This window comes from Fonsecaea multimorphosa, assembly GCF_000836435.1.
Source record: "Fonsecaea multimorphosa CBS 102226 unplaced genomic scaffold supercont1.14, whole genome shotgun sequence".
Lineage (NCBI taxonomy): Eukaryota > Fungi > Ascomycota > Eurotiomycetes > Chaetothyriales > Herpotrichiellaceae > Fonsecaea > Fonsecaea multimorphosa.
The window spans coordinates 779026-804229 of record NW_015971648.1 but is presented as its reverse complement, the minus strand read 5'-3'; the positions used below and the strand labels follow the sequence as shown (position 1 = coordinate 804229).

The 25204-nt window shown below is 52.7% G+C and overlaps 9 protein-coding genes and 1 non-coding gene across 10 annotated transcripts; 4 read left to right on the top strand and 6 right to left on the bottom strand.

Annotated features, from left to right (window-relative positions):
- Positions 1–476: 476 nt before the first annotated feature.
- Positions 477–4352, bottom strand: Z520_07332 (uncharacterized protein; the record flags this gene model as incomplete). The annotated part of the gene is made up of 4 exons (XM_016777830.1): positions 477–2041; positions 2097–3546; positions 3602–4012; positions 4065–4352. 4 exons carry the CDS (start codon positions 4350–4352, stop codon positions 477–479), a joined length of 3714 nt encoding a protein of 1237 aa, XP_016631340.1.
- Positions 4353–5088: 736 nt separating this feature from the next.
- Positions 5089–6418, bottom strand: Z520_07331 (uncharacterized protein; the record flags this gene model as incomplete). The annotated part of the gene is made up of 2 exons (XM_016777829.1): positions 5089–5937; positions 6071–6418. 2 exons carry the CDS (start codon positions 6416–6418, stop codon positions 5089–5091), a joined length of 1197 nt encoding a protein of 398 aa, XP_016631339.1.
- Positions 6419–6785: 367 nt separating this feature from the next.
- On the bottom strand, positions 6786–7736 carry Z520_07330 (uncharacterized protein; the record flags this gene model as incomplete). Its single annotated transcript, XM_016777828.1, has 1 exon — positions 6786–7736. The coding sequence occupies one exon, from the start codon at positions 7734–7736 to the stop codon at positions 6786–6788; it is 951 nt and encodes a 316-aa protein (XP_016631338.1).
- A 1420-nt stretch (positions 7737–9156) lies between these two features.
- On the bottom strand, positions 9157–10977 carry Z520_07329 (uncharacterized protein; the record flags this gene model as incomplete). The annotated part of the gene is made up of 2 exons (XM_016777827.1): positions 9157–10594; positions 10643–10977. 2 exons carry the CDS (start codon positions 10975–10977, stop codon positions 9157–9159), a joined length of 1773 nt encoding a protein of 590 aa, XP_016631337.1.
- Positions 10978–11318: 341 nt separating this feature from the next.
- On the top strand, positions 11319–12108 carry Z520_07328 (uncharacterized protein; the record flags this gene model as incomplete). Its single annotated transcript, XM_016777826.1, has 2 exons — positions 11319–11594; positions 11653–12108. The coding sequence occupies 2 exons, from the start codon at positions 11319–11321 to the stop codon at positions 12106–12108; spliced, it is 732 nt and encodes a 243-aa protein (XP_016631336.1).
- A 512-nt stretch (positions 12109–12620) lies between these two features.
- On the bottom strand, positions 12621–14711 carry Z520_07327 (acetyl-coenzyme A synthetase; the record flags this gene model as incomplete). Its single annotated transcript, XM_016777825.1, has 3 exons — positions 12621–13088; positions 13142–14615; positions 14671–14711. 3 exons carry the CDS (start codon positions 14709–14711, stop codon positions 12621–12623), a joined length of 1983 nt encoding a protein of 660 aa, XP_016631335.1.
- A 1461-nt stretch (positions 14712–16172) lies between these two features.
- On the bottom strand, positions 16173–17105 carry Z520_07326 (uncharacterized protein; the record flags this gene model as incomplete). The annotated part of the gene is made up of 2 exons (XM_016777824.1): positions 16173–16855; positions 16970–17105. The coding sequence occupies 2 exons, from the start codon at positions 17103–17105 to the stop codon at positions 16173–16175; spliced, it is 819 nt and encodes a 272-aa protein (XP_016631334.1).
- A 758-nt stretch (positions 17106–17863) lies between these two features.
- Positions 17864–18127, top strand: Z520_07325 (uncharacterized protein; the record flags this gene model as incomplete). The annotated part of the gene is made up of 2 exons (XM_016777823.1): positions 17864–17963; positions 18027–18127. 2 exons carry the CDS (start codon positions 17864–17866, stop codon positions 18125–18127), a joined length of 201 nt encoding a protein of 66 aa, XP_016631333.1.
- Positions 18128–18376: 249 nt separating this feature from the next.
- On the top strand, positions 18377–24439 carry Z520_07324 (uncharacterized protein; the record flags this gene model as incomplete). Its single annotated transcript, XM_016777822.1, has 5 exons — positions 18377–21925; positions 22160–22414; positions 22498–23990; positions 24039–24264; positions 24338–24439. 5 exons carry the CDS (start codon positions 18377–18379, stop codon positions 24437–24439), a joined length of 5625 nt encoding a protein of 1874 aa, XP_016631332.1.
- A 425-nt stretch (positions 24440–24864) lies between these two features.
- Positions 24865–24980, top strand: Z520_07323. The gene has a single exon (XR_001677185.1). It is a non-coding gene; the product is annotated as a 5S ribosomal RNA (ribosomal RNA).
- Positions 24981–25204: the final 224 nt, after the last annotated feature.

The following is a 25204-nucleotide window of genomic DNA, read 5'->3' as shown; positions in this document are numbered from 1 at the left end:
CTAGTCACCTAGTTTGTCGGGATATGTCCAGAGCATAAGGCCGCTGTGATTCAACCTGAAAGGAAGAGTACACGGGTCACCAACGGCGCGAAAGAGGTGGTTACACAGCTATCACAGGAGGTATCGGGTGCCCAGGCCTCAGCCACTGCAGCACCTTAAGTGCTCAGGGGAACGAACCAGCTCGCCAGCAACTAACAAATGATCCTTACGAGGTCCATATTACTCCACACTGTACATTATCTCGGATATCAGCACTTCCGTTCTTCTGATACACTTCAGAAACCCTCGATATCAATACAAATCAACGCTGGATTCTTCCGAGCTCCTATTACTTTGACACTTATGAGAGGATCGTTGCATAGAAGATTCTCTCCGACTTTGTGGTCGCACGACTTCCTTTTCTTTTTCTTCTTGAGAGACCCATTTACTCGCACAAAAAGTTGAGAAAAAAACATCTTCCACGGCCTACACTTTGATCAAGCCTCGGTCTCGACGCCAGGCTCTCTGCCACCAAGCCCCCCTGTAAACCGCTTCTTAATTTTGCTCATTCCAATCTTTGCTTCATCCTTAGCAAACTTGACGTTTCTCGCCGGCGTCCATTGTGACAACCCTCGATGCTTGCGCTCTTCTGATCGTTTTCCGGCCTTCTTCTCGAAATCACTATCCCTCTTCTGCACCGGCTGCACTGAGGAGGTCGTCGATGCCTCGGTCATGGTCGTGCAGCCGGTTTGGCCTGTCGCCATGGTATCAGCACTTGGCCGCCCATTCGCATCCTCAGCATGGCCATTCAGGCCATTGACGTCCTTGGGATCCGCCTTGAAGCCCCCTTCCGGAGCGTTGTGGGCATCAGTGATGCCCAGATCTGACGAGTCATCATCGATAGGCTCGGCGTCGTCATCATCGTTGTCGGAGGGATTATATGGATCGTGAGGAGGCTCGTCAGTACCGGGCTCAGCAATCTTTTCATGCTTTTTGTTGGTGTATGCTCTCGGGTCATGACTGAATGCCCCGGACCAGTCTTCGCCGGTCTTGCTGAGCCACTTCCGCTTCTCCTTCTCTGACGTCTCTTGGTGGAGGATGTCGCGGCCCTCTTTCAGAGATGCTTCGTGCATTTCCTGGATATTTTCTGGCACCTCACCCTGGACAACTCGCTCACGCACACCTTCGGTCAAGCATGCCTCGAACGTCTCATACGTCTCCCGACTATTATTGTCCACAATGAAATCTCGGTGCGACTCGTCCATGCCGGCTTTGAATCGACCTCGGAACTGAAGTCGGCCAACCTCTTTCAAGTCTTCCAAACCCTTGTCCATGAACGCCTTGACGTTCTCTTCGGTAATGTAATTTTGCACGAGTCGGTTGCCATTCTTGGTCGTCCAAATAGGGATGTCGATTGATGCCTCTTCGTTGTCAACCAAATTCTGAAGCCAAATACAAGCGTACGCCGCCGCTCCACGTTTACCGGTCACATGGAACTCAAAGATCACTGGCGACCTGTATCGGTACTTGACAGGGAGACGAATGTGGTTGTTGTTCTCGCTTGAGACATCGAAGTAAACACCATCACCTCCCTCGCTGCTGTGGCATTGCGTCCGGGGGATTTTGCCAACGCTGCCGCCTGTGCGCAATTTAAGCTTCGAATTAGCGTTCCAACCTGTAGCCACGATTCTGTCAGAGATGAATTCGAAAGTGCCGACATCCCAGCCCAGCATGTTGGGAGGAAGTCGAGTCTCCACACTCCGGAAGAGGAGCGAAATCCTGATTCGGCCAAACCCAATGCCACCGTCAAGAGGGTACCACCTGGTCACTTGGGAACTGGTCGTGAGTATGTCTGACAAGCGAAGGGGCACAACACCCAGAATAGGGTCGTGCTCTCGGTTGCGTTGATCACGAACAGTGATTGTGACGATTCCAGACCTCCAATCTCGCATAAAGCGTTCTGTGCCAGCGTTGAAGATGGGCTTGCTGCTGACAGCCTTTGCACGAGTGCGGTAGACCAGTGTGTCATTAAACAGAATGGTACAGTAAGAAGTTGGGAGTTCTAAACAGTTGGTTAGTCAGATGGAAGAGGACAAATTGGGGGTGTTGGAACTCACTGATGCCCTCCTCATCTGTACCCTCGCCGTAAGGCTTGGCCGGCTCAAACTCTTTACCCTTTCGATTGCCATCACTCCCTTTGATGTTCTCGAGTTCGAGATTGACGATCTGGTGGATAACAACGCTACAGATGCCACTAGGCCACAACGGATCAGGAGGAGTATGTGCCACGGCATCCGCGTCTTCAGAGTCAATGACGCCTTTCTCATCTTGGAGCTTCTCATCGTGTTTGAGCTCAGCCGGTAGGTTTTTGTCCTTGCCATCAGTACGAAGGGCAGGTCGGAATTTGGGCTTGCCAAAGTAGCCTACTTCCCAATGCAGCTCACCTGGCATTTCGCTTCCCTCCTGAGTGCCAGCGAGTTTTGAGATCTGAGGATACATTTTGCCGGGATGCTGAATCATTTTCTGCATGGACAACTCAACCTTGCCAACCATGTCGTCCGCAGAATTGCGGTCCGAATCCCACAGTTCGACGCTGAGTTGTTCGTCGGCCTTGATAAGCTCTGGCGTGACAAGAAGGGCGGCAGTTTCTTCCCACACAGGATTGAGGTCGTCTGTGATGACCCGAGTGCAATACATCGGCTTTCCGTACTTGGAGAAGGACAGGTTAATATAAGGGTCACTTCCACCGTACTTGCTACCACGACGATCTTGCTTGCTGAGGCCAATGGCGCGATGGATCCGAATCCACATGACTCCCATGGCCTGTGTATCTTTGGTAATATCGTCGCCTTGCAGCATCGACTTCAAATCGAGCTGCATTGATTTTGGAGCAACGTACATGCTTGCCGCTGCGCCAATCGCGTAATTGACAAAGTTTGAAATCAATGGCAGATTGAGGATATTAACCCCCTTCTGAACCATGGGGATGCAGCCTGCTTGGACATGAGGAACACCCATCAGAGTGAAGGTAAGACTCTTTGCAAAAGGTGGCTCAGGAGTCATCTGCAATCGCAAGCGCACGGTTCCGACAAGTTCTTGAAGTTCGACAAAGATGGGCAGAGGGACCCCAATGAGCCCCTTGATGCCAAGATAGAAGACAAGGTTCATGTGCATGTTCCTTGCTCTTGAAGCCGCAGAGGCACGATTACCGGCGGGTTTCGCGTGGTATGCAAAAGCGATTTCGAGGTTGTAATAGTCACCACCTTCCTCGTCCGCTGCCGCTTCTTGTGGGTCTTTGGTCTTTTTATTCTCTTCGTGAATGCTCTGCTTGAGCTCATGCATTTTCGAGTCAGGAAGGGCCCGCAAACTAAGAATTCGAATAGGGTTGCTTCCTTGGTCGATCTCGGCCACTCTGACGTTATTGATGACACCAGGAACAGACGCTTGCATAACGTCTTCCAGAGTGTCTGCCACGGCAGCAAACATATCCGGGTTGATCAAGCCCCAAACGACGCTCAGGAATGTGTTCATCCATTCGACCGACTCAGGGAGGAGGTTGACTACAGCCTGTCGATGCTAACTTTAGTCTCGGGATGGGCTGCAGACGGATCCGGGGACTCACCGTTTCCCCTCTACTCTGCTCGCTGCTCCATTCCACCTCACGACCACTCCGTACCACCTCTTTCATCCACAACCAGACGGCGGAAGCGACGCACATGCCCAGGGGAATCAATCCCTTGAGAGAGCCACCAAACATCTTCCCAAAGACGACAATGGAGACGAGAATGGCAATGCACAGTCCACCGGCTCGGTTCTCAAGAAGCTCGAACATGGGCTCATAACTGACTGAAGGGGTTGGATGGAACAGGACGTTGGTCTTTTCTCCATGGATGGGGACGTCAGAAGTGCTGCCTTCAGCAATGGGGTCTGGAGGGGCAGTGATGTCCTGCTTTTCCTTGTATTCGGGATTCTTCTGGGAAGGATCCGTCGCAACTGTGGTAGGTCTGCCCAGGTTTGCGTTTGGCACCGAAAGCTGAGCCAAAGTCAATTGAGATCGGCCTGATTAGTGGGAATTACATCCATACCTGGGGATTGTCGGCCCTCTTCATGTACTCCTTGCCGACATCTGCAATGACCACTTGGTTTCCAGTGACTGGATCTGTGACTGTCTTGCCGTCTTTCTTTTGTTTTTCATTCGTATGCGGAGTAACTTCAGCGGAATATTGTTGAGCCTCTTGGGCAAGCTTCTGTGAGTCGAGAGCCTTGTCTCTTTGGGGCTTGTCTCTGTCAAGCTGTGCAACAAACTCCTTGATGTTGGGAATGCGATTTGTGCCACTCCAGGGTTTCCCGGACTTCTGTTGCTGAGCCGCCATGATCACCTCTAAGGGGGAGGGGCTCGCCCTCGGTGAAAGGGTACTTGTGGCTAAGGTGAAGGAGTTCGAAGGGATGAGGAAAAGGCCAGATGGGTGGTAGTTCTAGTAATGAACTCCTGAAGGGGAGGAAAGGAGTGAGTGTGAGAAGTAAAGAAAGATGGTAAGAAGAGCAACCTAGTATGGCAGAGGTCGTTCCATTGTGAATTTCATACTTGGCTGGCAACCCGCAGTTCAAGTTGCTGGGAGCACTATGATGTCTACGCGCAATCTGCTGTGACGTAACCACACTTTTACTTGCAACAAGCTACCCACCTGCAATGGGGAGAGTGGATGGGGGCACAAAGGCGTGTGTGGCTTGTCTCAAGCCTGGGAATGAGCCAACAACGCGTTAATGCTGGGCATGCCTGCGGGCCACAGCGGGGCCTCCTTAGGCGAAAGCTATCGCTTAGCTGGCGATCAAGATCCAAACGGCATACGCCACCGTCAGCCAACACCTAAAAATCATGGAACTTGCATCAAGCTAAGCAGCTTCAGTCCCGAACAGGCTGACTGGAGAAAAGGCTGAAGGCGTCGACTCTGTTCACATGTATCTGACTCTGAGTCTATCTCGATCTGCGTGCCTACGTACCTACCTAGGTACGCCACACGGTGTTATCATCATCTGCTCATCCCTTGGTGGCTCTTTACTGAGTTGTCTTCATTGCTGACCCCACAGCACATTTGCTCAAACCTTTGATCACGACCTCGCCCATACCTTTCTTCCCCCAATCCACGTCTCTAAAACATTCCCCTCTTGGTCTAGAATTGCAAAGTCGGCGCGTCGACCAGGCTCGAGCCTCCCTCTCTTGCTCTCGCCCATCATATCTGCGACGTTTTCGGTGACACACTGCACGGCTTCGGCGAGATTACACCCGGTAAATGCCACTGCATTCCGTATGCATTCGTCCAGCGTACAACAACTGCCGATCAATGTATCTGTGCCCTCAATTGTCACTCTGTTGCCCTGCTTAAGCTGTCGCTGTGCAATCTGCCCGTGTCCGGGGTGTAGGCCGTCCGGTAGCCCAGCGAGTTCGATGCTGTCCGTGATAAAGATACATTTCCTCGGGTCGGTCCGTAGGCAAAGGGTGACTACTGAAGGATGTAGATGTATCCCATCTGGAATGATTGAGTAATAGCACTTGCCAGTCCCCATCAGCCCGGCAAGCCCAGGATTGCGATGATGAAGAGGCAGCATTGCGTTAAAGACATGTGTCAACGCCCGGGCACCCAGTTGCAGAGCCGCAAGGCCCTCTTCGTACTCGGCGGCCGAATGCCCAAGAGAGATGACAACGTGAGGGTATTCTTCTTGCAGCTGGCCCACGAGTGCAGTCGATCCGGCCAGTTCTGGCGCCAGAGTGACCAGCTTGATGGCATCCTTGAGATTGCCCTCCCCATATAACACAGATGGGGACATTTTCGCTGGCTCTTGGAGGAAAGCGGCATTATGTGCTCCTTTCTTCGAGCCATTGAGGTACGGCCCTTCAACGTGTGCACCCAGCAAATGGGCACCGGAGTCAAATGTTTGTGGTTTCAGCAGTGGTACTATCTGTAGGGAACATTTTCAGTATGTGGGTGATAAGAGGAGATGCAAACTTCCATCTCCCGTCGCGGACTTGAACAGAGAATACGTAAAATGTTGGAGCAGAGGATAGAGGATAGAGGAAGCGAGGTCAGCCTACCTGCTTCCACCGGTCCTTGTCCACCGTTGGCACAGTCGCCCACCAGCCTGTTACTCCATGACAGATTTCCATTTTACTGACGTCTTCCAACTTGCGTTCGTCGTCTCCCGGTCCATCACCCAGGGCCAGTTGCGTAAAATGGACACCATTCATGCCGTTGGTCTGCAAGTCCAAAAACCCCGGTGCAATAATTTTACCCCCAAGGTCTATCCTCTCGACACCTTCTTGTCGAAAGTAGTAGTTGGGCGTGATGGTGCCTTGCTCAGTGCTGAAGTAAAGATCCTGAGCCACCAGCTCTCCCGAGATGCAGAGCAGGCAGTTGGTGAAACATTTAAGTGACCGGTCCATCGTGGGCGGAAGCTTCGGCAGCAGGAAGACGGGCTGGACGAGGTCGGCAGGGGATGTGGAACTCGAAATGGAGGAAGATGGAAGTGCTGGGAGTTTCGGAAATTCTCATCAAGTTTTTCAGGATTCATGCAGATCGAATGGTAGACAGTGTCTCGGCCGCCCGCACAACCGCTTTCGCTAGGCACTAAAAACGAGTTGTGGATTCGTTGTATTATCGCTCTCTTCAATTATATCGGGGATACACACATGTTGTGCTTGGAGTACTCTGATCGTCATTATCGTAGATATATCTCTTTGAAATGTACATGTTCAGCCGTTGAGACAATTATTTACCCGACTGCCCTCTTCATCCTGCTCAGGCTGTTTGCTATCCTGGGCCACGTCGGTCGGCATCTGGTGAGCTCCCCGGCTCTTCCATTGGAGGCCTAGGATCTTCTCTAACTTCTTCAGAGACCCCCTCCGCCTTGGCTGGGTTGGATATCGATGAGTCTAATGTCCATTCCCATCTCCTTCGCTTCCTCTTTGACCTTGTGGTTGACCCGCTTTGTGGCCTTTCTATTCTTGCTTGTTCCAGTCCAGACGAAGACGAAGGAGACACTGCGATAGACCTCCGCTTCCTTTTCTTATGCGGCGAGACTTCATCCACGCGGATTTTTCGGACATTGTCGCTGTCATCTCTGTCCTCGTCGGTGGAAGTTCCACTTTGCTCCTCACTCTCGGAAGGAAGGGATTCCTCATCGGATGAACTCAGGTCTGCGTGGCGCATGATGTAATTCTTTGTGACGACTTCTTCCTCCAATTCTGGCCGAAAAGCTACCTTTTTGGGTGCTGGAAAAAACACTCGCCGGCCGGCCACTCGGGGGCTTGCGCTGACGGAAGGCCGGCGAATATCCCGCGGAAGTGGACTATTCTTCAGTATTGAATGGACGCCAAAGGGCAGATTCAGGATATAAGGGTGTTCAGAAAATTTCCCAATTGGTGAGGTCGGATGTGCGCTCCCTTTCGCTTGCGAATGGGGTCCAGGTGATGGTAGAGTTGTCACTGGCGATGGCCTGTAGGCAAGATCGAATGTATTGTTGAATGTGTTTAACGTCGTCGGCGTTGCAGTAGCGCCAGTAGTGATGCCATTTTGACGACTGGTCGAGCTATGAAATGAAGGAGCGAGATCAGAAGTCCTTAGTGACAGTTTCGGCCTTTTACCCGGCGAGGGAAGATGGTGAGGCCCGACATCCTCTGTCGGAAACATCGATAATGGATGAGCCGGGTCGAGGCGAGATAGAAGATGTGGCATAGGCGGAGCCATAGATATGGCAAGCATTTTGCTTCCTGCACTGGCCTGTGATAACGCTGAAGGCCCACTCATCAAATCGAAAGATTCGTGTTTTCAACTCCAGCTGAACTGCTCGTGCATGCCCGTAGTTCTTATGGCCGGGCCAAGTGGGTAAGAGAAATCTAGCGAGAGAGCTTTTATTCGAGATTTAGGCTGGTTGGGGTCGGTGCATAAGCACGTAAAGGGGTGAGCACGACTCCAGATCGTCAGAGCCTTATGAGTATCTTGGTCATGGAGTCGCACCAGTTTGGAGCAGAAGGCGTAATCAGGGAGCCCATGAGCCTCACATAAGCATTATGACACGTACAAAACCAATATAGGCAGCATCGTTTCAGGGAGAAAAAAGAACGCAGGTCTCCGGGCGCGGGCAGCTGATATGGCAGGAGGCGTTGGAAGGCACATAAGGTGGTGAGTACCCACCGCGTCATCCGGGCGAGTACGAGTAGTAACCCACGAAATAAGATGCTCCCATATTTGCCGCCATTGCCCGGCTAAGGAAGCCTGTGCTGGCAAATCCTGGAGTATTTGGGATCTTTTCCCTGCTCTTTCAGGCATTGAGCGGACGTGGGTCTCTCCCAGGCTCCGTTGACCAGGTGCCGGCGCCTAGGATTGTCTTGGTGGGAACGGAGGATGAGGTGTGGCTTGATTGTTGGGCCGGAGGAAGAGCTGGGGAAAGGATAGGGCTGGTGCACCAGGTCGGGCGCTTCTTCTTGGCCAGGAAGCAGGATTCAGGAACGGTGCCGGGATGATGCTAGAGGAGATTCGGGCAAAACGTGGCCTCGATCGCATATCCGCAGCCGCTCGACTCTATTTTCGGCATCGAACTGCCCGAAGTAGCGGGAATGGGGAAGAGGCCAGCGAGGCCAGCGAGGCCAGAACGGGCGGGCGGAGTGATGCTATTGGGAGAATTGGGGGGCAGCCCAGGGGGTGCAGACGGCGAGGACGGCCAGATGGATGGGTGATGGGAATTCAGAAATAGGCGAGAGATGGAGTTGGCTCGTTGGGTTGAAAATAGACGACTCCAGTCAGCTCCTCGGAACTTGTCCTTCTGATTCACTCCAGTTGTCCAGCTGGCAACATGTGAGATCTGCCCAGCTGCCCACCTGAAGTGCCAGTGGCCGAGCCCACAGTGGGACTCGCGGTGGCAGTCTGGCCGGATAATAGTGGCTCCAGTCCCGAAGTCGAGGGTGGCGGAATTGGGCAGCATTTCGGAGTCGCCTACGACTATTACCCTGGAAAGTCGTCGAGTCATATGGACGAGGCTCGGTCCTTGTACGTGTACTCGGTAGGTACTCTGCTGTCTGGACAGCTGAGCCACCGAATCCACCCATAGTTGGACAGCCTTGTCTCTCAATAAAAACCTAATCTAGTTTTGTTGGGTCCCGCTGGAGCCTGATGGACCTCGTGTCTAATTGCTTAATTCGTGATACCGCTGATGGGCGGCCAATGCGAATGCCGGAATGGCGTTTTCACAGATCTCGCACCGCTCCAAAGGCTGGCTCTCGCCATCTTCCGAGTCCCAGTCATTCTCTGCCGGCATGCCAATATCGGATCCCGTCCTCACTGTGTCGGGAGACTGGGCAGCTGGAGAATTCGGAATGGCCGACTCAGTGTGCTCCGCTTCGTCTGGGTGGACAGTCACTCGGAAATCTTTGAGCACTTCGTCCTGTCGCCGAAACATCCTTCCAATATCTCGCCCTTGGCTTTCTTTTGTTTCAGCTGCTGTCTCCGCCATGTTCGTGGCAGCAATGTTGATCAAGCTGAGATTCCAGCTGGCGTGCTCGTGATGTAGTTTTCGAAACATGGGAACTAGTGCTTCCTCAACTAGACGTTGGGCAAGAGCAGAGGTTGTCTCGTTCAGGCTGAAGACGAAGTTCGGCATGGGCCCTGACCGAGAGCTGCGCTGAAACGTCCTTGCTCGTGCTCCATCCGGGCCTAGGAGTGGACGAGGTCTTGTAGATAGGCGCAGAGTTCGCGGATGTGCCATCCAGCGACGCCGCGGATTTTCACCGGCACCTCTTCCATCGTCGTCGGCGTCCTCTAGTAGATCAATTTGCATGCGCCGAATCAGTCTCTCACCCAAAATCTGCAGCTGATTTTTGACTTGTTCGAAAGTGTGCAAGTACTTCATGTACGAATCCTCCTGGCTTATCTGCGAGGGAACGCGCTTCACTTTCGCAACCTCCGAGTCATCGACACCGTTGATCAAGTCCCATATCCTTCCGCCAATGCCTTTAGACGAGCCTGGACCAGCCAGGATATCATCGAGCAGTTTAGGACCCATACCGGGATAGGAGCGAACGTCGAGGACAGTCACTGACTCTTTGGTGCCTCCGTACACTAGACCTTCAGCAAAGGCCGCATCTCGACCAAGTACATGGGCACGAATCTTCTGGGCCAGCTTGAATCCGATGCCGGGGATCTTTCCTATGTCATGGTCATCAAGAAACCGGGTAATATTGCTTTCAACGCTGCCATTTGGCTCACATGGTGGCAAAATTGTTGTTTGATTTTTGGGTTTATTCACATTCCCAGCTAACTTCGCCAACAGTTTGTTCATAGCGATTCCCACCGTGGATGTGTATCCCTTCTGAGACTCCAACTCATGTCGCAGATGCCTTGCCAGGTGACTCCCGAGCACAAGGCGCAGTCGCAACTCTTCATCCTCTGACGAGAGCTGGACAGAGGGCGGCGGATTCGACGGATAAGTAGGGCCATAGACACTTGATGCGTCGTATGTGAAACCAACGGTAGGGTCGTCTCTGCTCATGCAGAAGAAGGAATGAGAAAGATCATTAAGGTTGAGCAAACCCATGTTGTAGTCTACCATATCGGTGCAATCGAGCCTGTCGCGCTGTCAGTTGGGTGCCGAGTTATTGGTGACCCGAGCGTACCAAACTTCATCAAATCCAAGTCGCTCGGCCTTGCCGCTCCAGATGGATTGCTGGACGAAGTTGTACAGATCCTTGGAAGCATCACGAAAACGAGTCAAGTCCTCACCTAGGACAATCACCACCTCGGGGCAGACCTTTTTGGCTTCGGTGATAAGCTGGAGTTTTCGGAGACCTCTCCGCCGGGCCTCATAGTTACAGGTTACCACAATCTGCTTTTGTTGGACGGCTAGAGGCACCGATTTGAGGGCCGGATTCTCATTTTCGACGACTGAGGCGTAGAAACAGTCGTAGTCAAAGTGAATGATGACTCGCTGCTGGCCAGGAGGTCTATGCATATTAGTGTCCAGACCATGATGGCCTCTGCCGATGTTTGAAAGGGAGCACGGCTATGGCCTCACTTCGCATTTGTGCTGGTGGACATGCAAAGAGAGGGAGAGGATGGTAAGTTGCAAAGTGGTTGGCGGCCGCTGTGAGGCGTGACCGTGCGGAGAGAATTCCCCAGTCGCGCCCAAGAACTCGGTCGCGCTCTGGTCGGTAAACAATTCACTCGCGTAACTACTATTCTACAGTCCATTCTACCCAGTACTCTGCATAACAATTACGTCCACCTTTCATGTCGCGTCAAAGGCACCTCAGGTGACGGAAGGCGCAGCTGCGCCCACTTCGAGCAGGGTCAATGTCGCAAGGAAATCCCGCTTTCCCAGGTCGAAATCTCTATGCGTCCTCGAGCAAGCTACCTGATCGCACGGCGCAAAAGCCCGGTACCACTGTTCTCTCGCAACAATACTCACAGTCAACTTTTGGGCGGCGTCCCGAGCAACAATATCAATTCGGACAGTCTGCGGCACCGCAACAACAGCATGGCGCATTGGGTGGGAGGCAGAGCATGGAGAAGGAATCGAATGCGCTCGGGGAATTGAGCGAGGAGCAAAGAGATGAAATCAATGAAGCTGTACGCACCGTACACGCGCCCTGCATCCGGCATCCAATGCTAACATCTCACCGAGTAGTTCTCGTTGTTCGACCTCGACCGCGACCGGCACCTCGACTACCATGAAGTGCGCGTCGCAATGAGATCGTTGGGGTTTTCTGTGCCCAAACCCGAAGTCGCGCAGATAATGCAATTGCAGGGTGTGCCCAAGCCACAATTTAAGAGAGGGCCTCCGGTCAAAGGACAACAAACATATCATTCCAGTCAGCTTCTTTTACCACAAAACGCGTTCCAGCGTATTGCGGCGCAAAAGATATTCGAACGCGATCCTACGGAAGAAGTCGAACGGGCTTTACTCTTATTTGATCCGGAGCAACGAGGTTACATTGAAGTCGAAGACATTCGCAGAGTTGCTCGAGAATTGGGCGAAACTGGTCTCGAGGACGAAGAAATACAAGCCATGGTGGAAGAGTTTGACTATGACGGGACAGGGAGCGTCGCAAAAGAGGCCTTTTATGCCATTTGTCTACAATGAGCGCTTTTCGACCGACTGTGTTTGATGAAATGATGATATCCCATGATGAGAACGACTTGATTGGAATTGGCGGCGTCCACCAACGGAATCATTGGACACATTCCAGCTGTCGTATATCTAATCAAGCTATTGGTCTTTTATGTCCGAGTCTTGACACAAAATACCCATGGAGCCATCGGAATTCGCACCCCAGAAGTTAGTTGTACAGAAAACGTTTCCCCTCTATAACCGATGACATAAGAATTAAGCCATCTTGCTCAGAATACGGGTGCTCTGCAGAGCGTCTTCTACGAGGGTAGCTGGAATGTTGGTTCAAAAATGCAAACACGTAAAAAGACCGTGATTATGATAGCGATTTTCTGGATCTCCATTGCTGCATAAAAAGGCTATGTACCTCGTACTCTCCGCTAGCCGACCTCCAAACAGCTAAGCTCCACTGACGAAATCGAAGTGCTCGAGGGTATATCTTTCAACGTTTATTTCAGCACCGCCCCTCCCCATCTATTCTTCCCTCACTTCTTCTTTGACGACTTGACTGTCTCAATGATTTTGTCAACCACACTAGGATCGCTGAGGGTTGAGGTGTCTCCAAGGCTGTCTTCCTCTCCGCTCAGGATCTTTCTCAAAATTCGCCTCATGATCTTGCCGGAGCGAGTCTTGGGGAGATCGTCGACAATGAACACGGCCTTTGGTGCTGCAAACGGACCAATGGACTTCCGCACTTGGAGGATCAGGTCCTTGCGTATCTGTTCACCGCCATCCACTCCATCCTTCAGTGAGACAAATGCATTCACCGCTTGGCCAGTGAGTTCGTCGTTGATACCGACCACGGCGGCTTCTGCGACCCCGTCATGCTCGATCAGGGCAGCCTCAATTTCTGCGGTGGACAAACGATGGCCAGAGACATTGACGACGTCGTCAACACGACCCCGGATCCAGTAATAACCTTCATGATCACGTCCGGCGCCGTCACCAGTAAACTGTTCTTGATGTCAGTCACACTTTCCCAGAGTTTTGCAAAGGTGATGCTCACGTAGTAGCCCTTGTACACATTCAAATAGGTATCCATATATCTCTGGTGTGCACCCCAAACAGTTCGAGCCATACTGGGCCACGGCTGCTTGAATGCCAGGACACCCTCTACGTCATTGCCCTCAATTTCCTTGCCGGAGACCGGATCAATGATAGCGGGTTCAATACCGAAGAAGGGGAGTGAGGCACTGCCAGGTTTGGTCGGCGTCACACCGGCCAGCGGTGTAATCACATGAGAGCCGGTCTCGGTCTGCCAGTAGGTGTCCACAATATGAGCTTCTTCTTTGCCGACGGATTCAAAATACCACTTCCAGACCTCGGCCGCAATTGGCTCACCAACCGAGCCCAAAACTCGCAACTTGTGCATTTTATGGTGGATATGCTCATCACCGGCTCTCTTCAACAGGCGGAGGGCAGTGGGTGCGACATAGAACTGTGTCACACTATGCTTGTCGATCACATCCCAGTAGCGGGAGAAGTTGGGGTAAGCTGGCGTGCCCTCAAAAACCACAGTCGCGACACCGAGGAGGAGGGGTGCGTATACAACGTAGGTGTGTCCAGTGATCCAACCGACATCGCCACCACAGAAGAAGACGTCATCGTCGTGGATATCGAAAACGTACTTGCCGGTCGCTGCAGCACCTAACAGGTAGCCTGCGGTCGAATGCATAACCCCCTTAGGCTTGCCGGTAGAGCCTGATGTGTAGAGCAAGAAAAGAGGATCTTCCGATGCCATGGGCTCCGGTGAAATATACGCGGGGTATTTCGCTGTCTCTTCATGCCACCAGAAGTCTCGGCCCTTCGTCCAGGGTACGTCCGCACCTGTCCTCTGGTAGACGAGCACGCGAGTGACATCGGGGCATTTCTTCAGGGCCTCATCCACAATTTTCTTGGTCCCGATCAATTTGCCGCCACGCTTTCCTTCGTCGGTAGTGATGACGACCTTGGAGTTGGCGTCAATGATTCGGTCCGCCAGTGAGCCAGACGAGAAACCGGCAAAGACAACCGAGTGCACGGCGCCAATGCGGGTAACGGCGAGGAACGAAATGATTGCTTCGGGAATCATGGGTAGGTAGAGGGCAACAGTGTCGCCTTTCCTGACGCCCATCTGCTTCAGGGTATAGGCTACTCGTGAAACTTCGCGGAGGAGTTCGCCGTAGGTGAGCACGCGGCCCTCCCCGGGTTCATCTGCCTCGTAGATCACAGCAGGCTTGTCGGGGTTCTTGATGGCGTGGCGGTCGACGCAGTTATAGCTGGCATTGAGGCGACCCTCTAGGAACCAAGCGGCGTCGCCGTTGGTGAAAGTGCCAGTGCGGACAGTCTGGAAGTCTCTTTCCCAGTCCAGCAGTTCTCGAGCCATTTTTGCCCAGAATTTCTCCGGCTGCTCAATGGACTCCTTGTACATGGCCCAGTATTCATCGAGGTCCTTGATATGAGCTTTCCCAGGACCTTTCGTGAAAAAGGGTTTGGGAACACTGCAAGGAGGTCAGTAGGGCCCGTCGTACTAGGAGTCGAAGTCCTAAAGCTTACTGGAAGGTGTCGACCTCATGGGCTTCGGCCTGTGTGCTCATGGTCAGCGGCAGAACCAAAGGACGACATTCGGAGGAAAGGAACAAAACAAAAGCCACTCACCACGACAGGGCCCTTCTTGGGCTGAGGTGGCTGAACGTCACCTTCAGACATATTGATCTCTGTGGACTGCTCGGCGAGCTTGCTATGGGGTGGAGGAGAGGGGGCGAGCAAGCGTGACAGAAGGAGTTGAGCTCGGACAGACTTTGAGGGGGGAGTGGGTGGGTGTTTATATCGTCCGTGTTCCTCAAGTGCGCAACGTCAAAGACTAGGAAAGCAGGACCCGCATTCAGGGCGGGGAGATCAGGAGGTCTAATATAGGATAGTGCAGGCAAGGAATTCGACCAGAAGATGACGATTATGGTGAATTCGACGCAGTTGGGCAACACACACACACACACACTACGCTCCCTCTCTCACACACGATCTGATCACACACAATTGCCCGACGCGGAGGACAAGCAGCTCTCGAGAACCGAATGACGCTGGGCCGCTGCCACTTGCCCACCCCCGCAGCGGCGACCGGCGACCCCAAGAGCCCAAGCAGAGAAGTTGTGGCCACTGGCAAGAGATCCCATAGTCTCCCGCAAACCCACCATCGTCCTTGGGTCGCCGTCTGACGAAATCCAGTGCAAATCCACTGCAAATCCTCGCGCATCCTCGCGCGGATGGGGAAAGCTGGCGCTGTTTCGACTGGGTTTGATTGGGTTTCCCGGCCAGCAATGCGTGTTCCTTGCTGCCCGCGCCAATCCGGAGTAAATGCCCCTAATGCCCCTCCATGATTTTCCTTTTATCCGTTGCGCCTGGCCACTCGTGCCACTTCACGGAGGAGCGCCATGACCGCCCAGTTCATCGGCGTTGGGGCCATGCACAAGGGAATCGCGATCCCTACAGTCTGCTTCGTCTCCCGTGCAGCTTTGACCTCATCGAAGTTTCGAAGATCCAGCGAGTTTTTCATCGCAATTGCCCATCCCAAGGAATCCAAGCACTCAAGTCCAATACCCCGCGGGGTGCTCACTGGGCACGCAAAAGCGTCACGCGTCCCAAAAAAAACACCCTCCCTCGGCCTTGCATCATCGCCCTGCTAGATGCTTGGAGCATGACATCTGACCCTGGACAGATGGAATCGGTGGTCCAATGATGGGTCGAGCAAAGAATGCCCCCGGCTGAGTCCAACGGCAGCATGCAGCCTCCGAAAGTCTGCGCACAGCCGAGAGAAGTCCTCTGGGAAGCGGACAATGCCCCTTTACGGCCCATTCGCGATCTAGATGCAGGCATGTTCCACTCGTAACTTGTTGGGCCAAGCCTGTGGTGTGATGCTTCCGCCGCAGCACCACCACTGTCTTGTCCCAGCAGCCAGAATTAAAGGTGTGAATTCCGGAGCAGGCGCCATACTCTGCACAATGGTCCTCATCTGACAATAATATTGCCACTCAGGAACCGTAGTTTGTATATTTCCACATTCAGCTTCCTTTCATCCAGGACGCTAATCCCAGCATGAACACCATAATCGCGCCGTCCCCGATGAATTCCTTGCCCATTTGTATCCACAGCCTTACTCCGCTTTTGCCCGACTGGCCCCTTGATACTGCTCTTGCGCCTTGGACCAATAATTCTCCGCTCATGAACACGATAAACGGGTTCTGGAAGGTTGCCGGAGCCGGTGGATTCTCACCATAGGTCTGAGTGGCTTGGTGAATGCTGAAAACCAAGTACAAGCCGGCCATGATGGCGAAAATAACATGCACGACTTTCCAGAAGCGTGTCGCTTGTATCTCGGCTTGGCTGGGTGGCGCCTTCTGACCTCCCATCATCATGTTGGTCAGGAAGGGAGGAAGACCTGTTGCCTTTGAGATGTCGTCGGGAGACAATCCGGGGCCGGCGCCCATACCACCAGGGGCATTGGGGTCTGTTGAGCCTTCCATTCCTCCCATCATCGATTGTAGTAGTTTCAACATAGGGTCTTCCTGCTGGGCTTGGCTTGGTTCCTCTTGTGACAGGGGTTGTCTCAACATTGCCTTCAAGTACTCCTCCTGCGCCCTAAGCTCTTCCGGAGTGGGCAACGCGCCAGGACCTCCGGGCGGTGGAGCCACCTGCTCGGGAGGAGATCTCGGGGATGGTGTTGGCACTGGAGACTCGTTGCGCACTGTGGATGGAAACTGTTAGCCTGCTTGCTCTGGCAATGTCTCTTGGTTGCGTATCGTTTGCTAGAGGATCCCACGTTCCGGTATCTGAGATCTGGGCTAGGACTGGAACTCACTGCTCTCTGGAGTCCTTCCACTCAGCCTTGTAATCTTGTCGAGTCTCTCCGTTGCTGAGCCCGTGATTTTCGCTTCACGCTTCTGACGGCGAATGCGGGCTTGTCGCTGCGCCGGCGTCTCTTCCGGTTCCGCCATCTTCACCGTACGTGCGCAGCTTGGTTTATTTGGCAGCAGTTGCGCAAAGCCCTTGCGCTGAGAGCGCAGGCCGATGAAGAGGGTACTGTTTAGAACAGGACTGGGGGCGGTAAGTGACTGTGTCCGTTGGTGTTTCGTGGTGATGAGGTCTTTTCGGAGAACAGGAGGCAGTCCGTCGAAGCACGATGCACGAACGAGTAGGATGGATGGCAAGCGGCAGGGAGAACCAAGTAATAATCTATGGATAAGTGGGTGTCGCAGCCCTGTGGTTCAGGTGCAGCTTGTTCACAATATCGACTGCACTTTTCAGACACCACCGGCACTCAAATGACGTACCGGCTGATTGGCCGCCTGCCAGTTATTTGTACTAGTACGGTCTTGGAATCAGTCATGTGACTGTGACTTGGCAGCCTAACTCTAGGGATCCGCCGCATACCTCGCGGAGGTCAAACCATCTCCATCCAACTCCTTGGGGGCGCGTTCAACCTCTTCTTATTCTTCTATTTGGTCGAAAGGTACCTCGACCGTATTCAGGCGCCGAGCCGTCGAGGGTTGAGTCAAGAAATTTCGTCCCAAGAGCTCTTCTGCCTAGGATCATCGCTAGGCTGACTCGAGCTGCTCCTCTCTCGGGGCGCGTCACGAATTTCCTAGACCACTTTTATATTTCCAATTCGATTTCGCCCGCACCTTCTCACCCTCATTAATCCTGTCCTTCGTTTCCAATCATTGCGCAAAGACGCGCGTCGATACCCGCCAACATGTCTTTTGGCAGTGGCGGCGGTTTCTCGTTCGGTTCGAGTAATAATACTCCAAACACGGGGTTTGCAGGGTTTGGCAGCAATACCAATACTAGTACAGGTAAGTCAGGTGTCGTGTCAAGTCAAACAAGGAGGGTCTCTGATGTCTTGCCTCGTGGTTCAGGGTTCGGCACAAACACGAGCGCTACAGGTTTTGGTTCCAGCACTGCGACCGCAAATCCTTTTGGCGGCAGCACATTCGGATCCAACACAGGGGGTGCGTGAATCATTCTTTCGCAGGCAACAAGACTTCAACTTTTTGCACTGCCGCACTGGCAACTTCTCGCTGCCCTTTTTCTATGGATTTTCTTCTCTCTTTTTCGTTGCTGCCACGATTTTCCTCCTTTTATCGCATGAAATATGTCTCGGTGGGCGAACTCGCAACAAGCGTCCAGGCAGCGACTACCCCCCATCCACTTCACTCGCGTTGATGATACGAAAACTTCATCTTTTAACGAGACGAATGAACTGACAATGGGTTCCCCAGGTTTTGGTGGCAACACCAACACATCCGGCTCTCTTTTCGGCAATAAGCCTGCCACGAATCCTTTCGGCTCGACAACTACAAACACAGGAGGTGGACTATTTGGCAGCTCAAACACAAACACTGGATTCGGTTCAGGAGGTGGTTTTGGAAGTACCAACAATAATGCCTTTGGCAGTAATACCGGCAGCTCTGGGTTCAGCTTTGGAGGCGCGTCTAAACCTGCATTTGGTTCCAGCACCAACTCTACTCCCTTGTTCGGCCAGGGCGGGGCAGGAACAACTAGCGGATTTGGATCAACTTCAAGTCCATTCGGTGCTGCAGGCAGCGGAACTGCTCTGAGCAACCAGCCTGTTCCGCCGTCAGAAGGCACCGCTTCCACGCAATATGCGCCCACTCTCGAAAAGGAAGCTGCCGGCTTATCCAGCAATTACCAGAGCATCAACTTTATGCCACCCTACCAAAAGTATTCGTTTGAAGAGCTGCGATTAGCTGATTACAACGCGGGTCGAAGATATGGCAACAACACCGGCCAGGCAGGTGCGTTTGGCCAGAGCACTTTTGGAGGAAGCTTTGGATCAAACAACACAGGTTTTGGCGCCAACACAAATTCCAATCCATTCGGATCTACAACTACCACATCGTCATCCGGCTTCGGATCCAATACCACCACAGCCGGCGGTTTTGGCGGTGGTGGCCTGTTCGGAAACAAGCCTGCGGGTGGAAGTCTATTCGGCCAGCAGTCCTCTGCGGCCCCTTCTGGTGGTCTTTTTGGAACCTCCAACACCGCATCAAACGCATTTGGTGGTGGAAGTACGGGTTTCGGGTCGGGAGGCGGCGCCTTTGGCCAGAACCAAACCCAGAGCAAGCCAGGCTTGTTCGGCAACACCTCCAGTGCTCCCTCGTCATTCTCGTTCGGCAATACCAATACTGCCAATACGAACACAGGAGGCACGTTGTTTGGCAATAACACCAATACCACAAACACCGGTGCGTTCGGTTCGAATCAGCAACAGTCTGGAGGATTATTCGGAAACAGCACCAACCAGCAGCAAAAGCCTGGACTTTTTGGCAATGCAGGAGGATTTGGAGCATCAACAAATCAGAACCAACAGCCAGGAGGTTTGTTCGGTAACGCCAACACATCCACCGGTGGTGGTCTTTTCGGAAACAACGCCAACACCAACACCAACACTGGTGCCAGCGGTGGTTTGTTTGGTACTAACAACAGCACCTCGGGTAATTCCATGTTCGGAAACAATGCCAACAATCAGCAGAAACCTGGTGGTATCTTTGGCGGGAGCACATTCGGCAACCCTGGCACCAACACTGGTGGAGGCCTTTTTGGGAATACCAACAACCAACAGCAATCTGGAGGCTTGTTCGGAAACGCAAATACGAACACCGGCTCAGGGTTTTCCTTTGGAAACACTGCCAACAAACCTGCAACCGGTTCTCTCTTCAACACCAACAACAATCAGGGAGGCGGTTTCGGTGGCTCAACTGGTGGTTTTGGAGGTGTGTTTGGCAACTCACAGAATAACCAGCAAAATCAGCAGCAACCGGACTTCAAGGTTTCGTCCCTCAACGACCCCAATCCGTACGGCCAGACCTCTATCTGGACCGGACTGCCAGTGCCAACACCAGATAATTCAAAGCCACTTTTCACTCCATTGTCTGCCACCCAGAAGCTGAAGGAGAGCCAATCAAAGCCTCCGCCGAGTCTCAGACTCAACCAGTCTCGCTACATGACACCACCGCGGCGGTCTGGCTTTGGATTCTCTTATTCAACGTACGGCACACCAAACAGTGCAGCTGGCACACCTGGCGGAAGTGGCTTGAGCAGCAGTATGTACGGTAGCCGCAGTTTCAATGGCGGCAGCTTTGGGCGCTCATTTGGCAAAAGTGCGTCTGCCAGCAATTTGAGGTCTCAGTTTGCTGGAGATGGCGAAGGCGTTCTTAGCCCTAATGCATTCGCTTCCACCAATACCAGATGGTCAAGTGGCAATATGCGTCGGTTGACCATTGATCGAAGCATCAGAAACGATCTTTTCAGCCGGCCCTCCCTCCCCGCCTTTCCGACAAACGCTCTGAATCAGTCAGTCAATGGGAATAATGAGGCTTCTGTCGTCACAAATGGCGAACCACCCTCAACCAGTGAGCCCGTGAACAAGTTGAAGAAGCGTGTGAGCTTTGACAAAGATACCGCTGGTGGTTCAAATGGGGTGTTGAATGGCGAATCCGGGGCATTGGTGAGAACCGAGAGCGACCAAGATGAGGTCGATGGCACAACTGCTGGCAGAACTGTGAATGGCACAGCTACACCCGAGGCCGAACCTGTCCGCGGCAATGAACTTGCTGTTGTTCCAGAAGATCGCGAATCCGACGATGTAATCTCCCGGAAGACGCCCGTCCAAGCCAAGCCAGATCCTCAGCCCGGTGACTACTGGATGAAACCGACACGTGCTGAACTGAACAAGATGCCTCGCGAGAAGCTATCCCGATTCGTTGGATTTGAAGTTGGTCGAAAAGGTTGTGGAAAGGTTGTGTTCAACGGTCCGGTTGATCTCACCAGCCTTCCCTTGGATGATCTCTACGAGAAGATTGTGGAGATCCGTTTGCGATCAATCACGGTCTATCCCGATGCAAGCTCCAAACCCCCGGTCGGCAAGGGTTTGAACGTACCGTCGACAATTTCTATCGAGAACTCCTGGCCCCGATCCCGTGGTCAGCCCTCCTCCGCCACAAGTGGGCCTATATTTGAGAAGCATGTCAATCGCCTCAAAAAGATGCACGGTACTGAATTTGTGAATTACGAAGTGACAACAGGCGTATGGACATTTCGGGTCCCCCACTACACCCGCTACGGTTTAGACTACGACGATGACGACGAAATGGGCCAGAGTATGCTGTCTGCTCCGCCTGACTCACTGAACAGCTCTGCCTCCGTAGGGAATTCGGGGATGGACGTTGACAGCGAAACACATGATGACTACGAGACTGATGGTGACGATGATACGTTTGCGTTCAAGCAAAAGACCCTGCCTGGTGGCTATGGTCGGCAGTCTGTCGTCGATTACGGTAATGATATCCCCACGGCTCAGACTGTTCAAGATGGTGCAGGAGGTTCTCAAATGGAACAAGACTATTCCGACGAGGACGATGACAATGAAGTGAGCATGGCAGGCTCATATCCACCACCTACTGCTAGCCCTAGCAAACCGATCCTCAAGCCTAGCAGTGCCGGCACGCCCAGAAAAGCCCTCATTAACATTGATGGCGACTGGGCAGAGCAACTTCAACGCACCATCAGCCCCCGCAAACAGAACCGCGATGCTCTTCGACAAGTACAGAGCCAGGTCCTTTTGGACCGCACATACGAACCAATGCAACCGAGTCTTGACTTCAGCAAGAATGTCAACAAGAACCAGTTCCGAACGAGCATCGACATTATGAATTCGCTTTTCAGCAGGCATGAGGAAAGAATGGCCGAATTAAAGGGGAAGAAGGGGAAGCCGCAGGCTGGTCCGGATTTTGAGGTTTGACTTCCCTACCCCTATCCTTATCCTCTTCCCTCCCATTCGTTTGACCCGCTGTGCCTGTGAACCCTGTGGCCCTGACCAATCGGTTTTTCATGATGCCAAAATGAGGACGTGATGATTGTAACATCACGCAATGCACAGGTTCGGGGCACAAGTTACGGTCACCCATAGCACATATATATGTAGGTAGTTTAATGAGGAACACATTTACTGAAACTTTTCTTGTTCTAGTTTCCCTATGCAAAGCGTGCAAAGACATTTGAAGACCAAATGCGAGATGATTCTGCCGAGCTAGGTGAAAACGATAAGCTCTGGCACGCGAGTTTCAAGCCTCATTTTACGTCTGTCAATCAACTTGTCTACAAGTCGGTTCACGCTCCTGGCGAAAGTGATTGGATCACACAGGTACTGGCGCATAGTGAAGCTACGGGTAGGGACGTTGTTATGACTTCGCTGCAATCAGTCAACATTGACAACGTACGGAAAGTCCAGGATTTCCAAGTTTGTGATAGTTGCTAACGATGATTTAGGTTATTATGTACGTCAAGTCAATCTTGACAGACGCTCAGGTGATCCTCGCCGACAATGTCCCCTCAATTAAACACGACGCTATCACCTTTTCTCAGGTCAAAGACCACCTGCAACAACGCTACGCCGTCGAGGAACTCGACATTTACGAATTACTTCATGTCCTTTTCGATGACTACGAGGACGAGTTGACTCACGGACTGAATCGCCAGCAGCAACGAGAGTTCCAGCTGCGTATCCGCAGAGACCGCCTCTCAAAGTATCTCTCGGAGCTAATATGGCGCCGCCACGGCGAGCGCATCAAAGAGGCCTCCAAACTTAACGGTGCCACAGCAGCTGTCATGCAACTTACGGCGAACAACATTCATGCTGCATGTGACGCACTCATGCATGAAAAGGACTTTCACCTCGCATTGTTGGTCGCACAGATCGGTCAGGCTGATTCAGCCTTCCAGGAAGACATGGCCGATCAGATCTCCGCGTGGCGCGGCCAAGGGGTCATTTCCGAAATGAGCGAGGAGATTCGTGCCCTGTATGAGATACTTTCGGGAAACACCACCATCGTCCAAGGAAAGCAGAATGTGCCTGTTGAAGATCGTGCGTCGACGTTCGCCGTCTCGGAGAAATTCGGACTGGATTGGATCCAGGCTTTTGCGTTGTGCCTCTGGTATGGAAAGTACAAGAATGGCGAGATTCACGAAGTGGTGGCGGATTTCCAGGAAAAATTGCACTCAAGGCTTGAATCGGCTACCCCAGTGCGTGGGAAACATGAAGAAGAGGATCCCCTGTGGGTGGTGTTGAAGATCTTCGCGAGCAACACTGGGGTCAGCCAGGGAAGGGCCAGCAACAAGTCGACTGCTTCTGTCACCAACCAGGTCCAAAAACCTGTGCTCCCTCAAGCTCTCTCGGCGCTGTCGCACCCTTGGGACTCCTGGGCAACGTTCCGCCTTCACCATGCCATCGTTGCCACGATACCAGGAGTTTCAGTCGATCGGGACAAGTCTGACGATTTAGCCATGTCGCTTGCTTTCGAGCATTCGGCACGCAGAAACACTTTGGGCGCGGTTTACGCACTTCTCCACCTTTCCGACCCGACACAGCGAGCAGCTCAGATTCGCAATCTCTTCAACCGTCATGCCGCAACACTTCCGAGTGCGCCACACAGTGATAGCGCCACAGGCAACCAAGTCTCTTCCTTGTGGACTGCTTTCACAGCCTCCCTCCAGATCCCTGGACCATGGATCCACCAGTCGAAAGCCCTTTACGCACGCTCATGCAATAATTCCCTTGCAGAGTTGAACTATCTCCTTGCCGCAAAAGACTTCTCTAGCGCTCATGACTGCTTGCTGCGTCGTGTAGCCTCACGGTTGGTCATCGACGAAGACTGGGAGACTTTGCGTGAGGTATTGGGATGGTTCGGGGATGAAGCAGAGCAAAAGGTCAACGCTGCAGTGGCGGGTGGTGGCACTGAGGGGTCAGGAGCGGAGTGGAAAAATGGAGGACAGGTTTATGCAGATTTTGTGGAATTGATGTTGTTGATGGGTAACTCTACGTCGTCACGACACGGTTCCGCTGAAGGCAGCGTGGAGGCCAAGCGCAGAGCGAAGCAAGGGCTGCTTTCCAGGCTTCAGGGCTCGCTGACGTCCTTGAACGCACGATCTCAAAGTACCGCATCGGCTCCGAGATTTGGCTTCTCGGATTTGAACAAGGATCGTGAGAAACTTGAGGAGAGGGTTGCGCTGTGCGAGATGGGAAAAATGCTCGCGAGGGTTTTGGAGTTGGAGATTGAAGACGGCGTCGGTGAAAAGGTATGTTGGCAGTCTTATTTCCCTCTTGGTCATTGATGCATTCGAACGGGTTACTGACAGCTTGTGCGAGCAGAGACATATCCTTGATCTCCCCCTCAACGCGGATGCAAGGCTGGCTCATGCCCGAACTTTGGGCGTGGAGTATTATCGTGGCGTGATGGCTATGGCACGTTGAACCTTCTCAGGTGCCTTATTGTACGGATTGGTATCACGATGGGGCAGTTTAATGTGTTGAGAGTCGAAAAAGGTGTTCCAACAGGGACTGGACTTGGGAACAGGAAAAGAAACTTGGGAATCCAGCAATGTCTCCGCGATTCCTTCTCGTTCAAGAAAAAGACACGAAACAGTTTGTAAAAGTACTAGGTAGTCAACATGAGATCCGATCCCACAAGGGCTAGTTGACAGCCATTCTAGTGCCACAGCGTTTTCACGAATGGCCCTTGTAAAAGTCGCCATGAAGTCCTTTAGACCTTGCACCCCCGAGTCTGAGCGACTGCGTTAGTCGACCAGAGAAGCCGCGCGCTCAAAGGTTCAGAAAACCAATATTTTCTTGTCAGTCTTTAAGGTATATATTTTATATTAGCACATAATCTTTCGCAATCGACCACAGGATGTGGAAAACAGGGCTTCCCGTTCGCTCAGCCGTACTTAAGCCACATGCCGGTTAGTTAGTACCACCGTGGGTGACCAGGTGGGAATCCTGACTGTTGATTGTTTTTGTTTTTGGGAGGTATGTTGAGACTTGAAAAGCGTACTCTTTTCAAGGGTTGGGGGAAGGAGAAGTCGGGATGTATTAGAGTTTGAGATGGATGTATAGAATATATGCGGCCAGGTGGTCACCCGGTGGTCAGCGGTCACCCACTACGAGTTACTCGGTAGGTCTCCCGGAACAAAGAGGGGGTGGAGTATAATTAGTGCGGAGTAAGGAAAGTACTCGCAT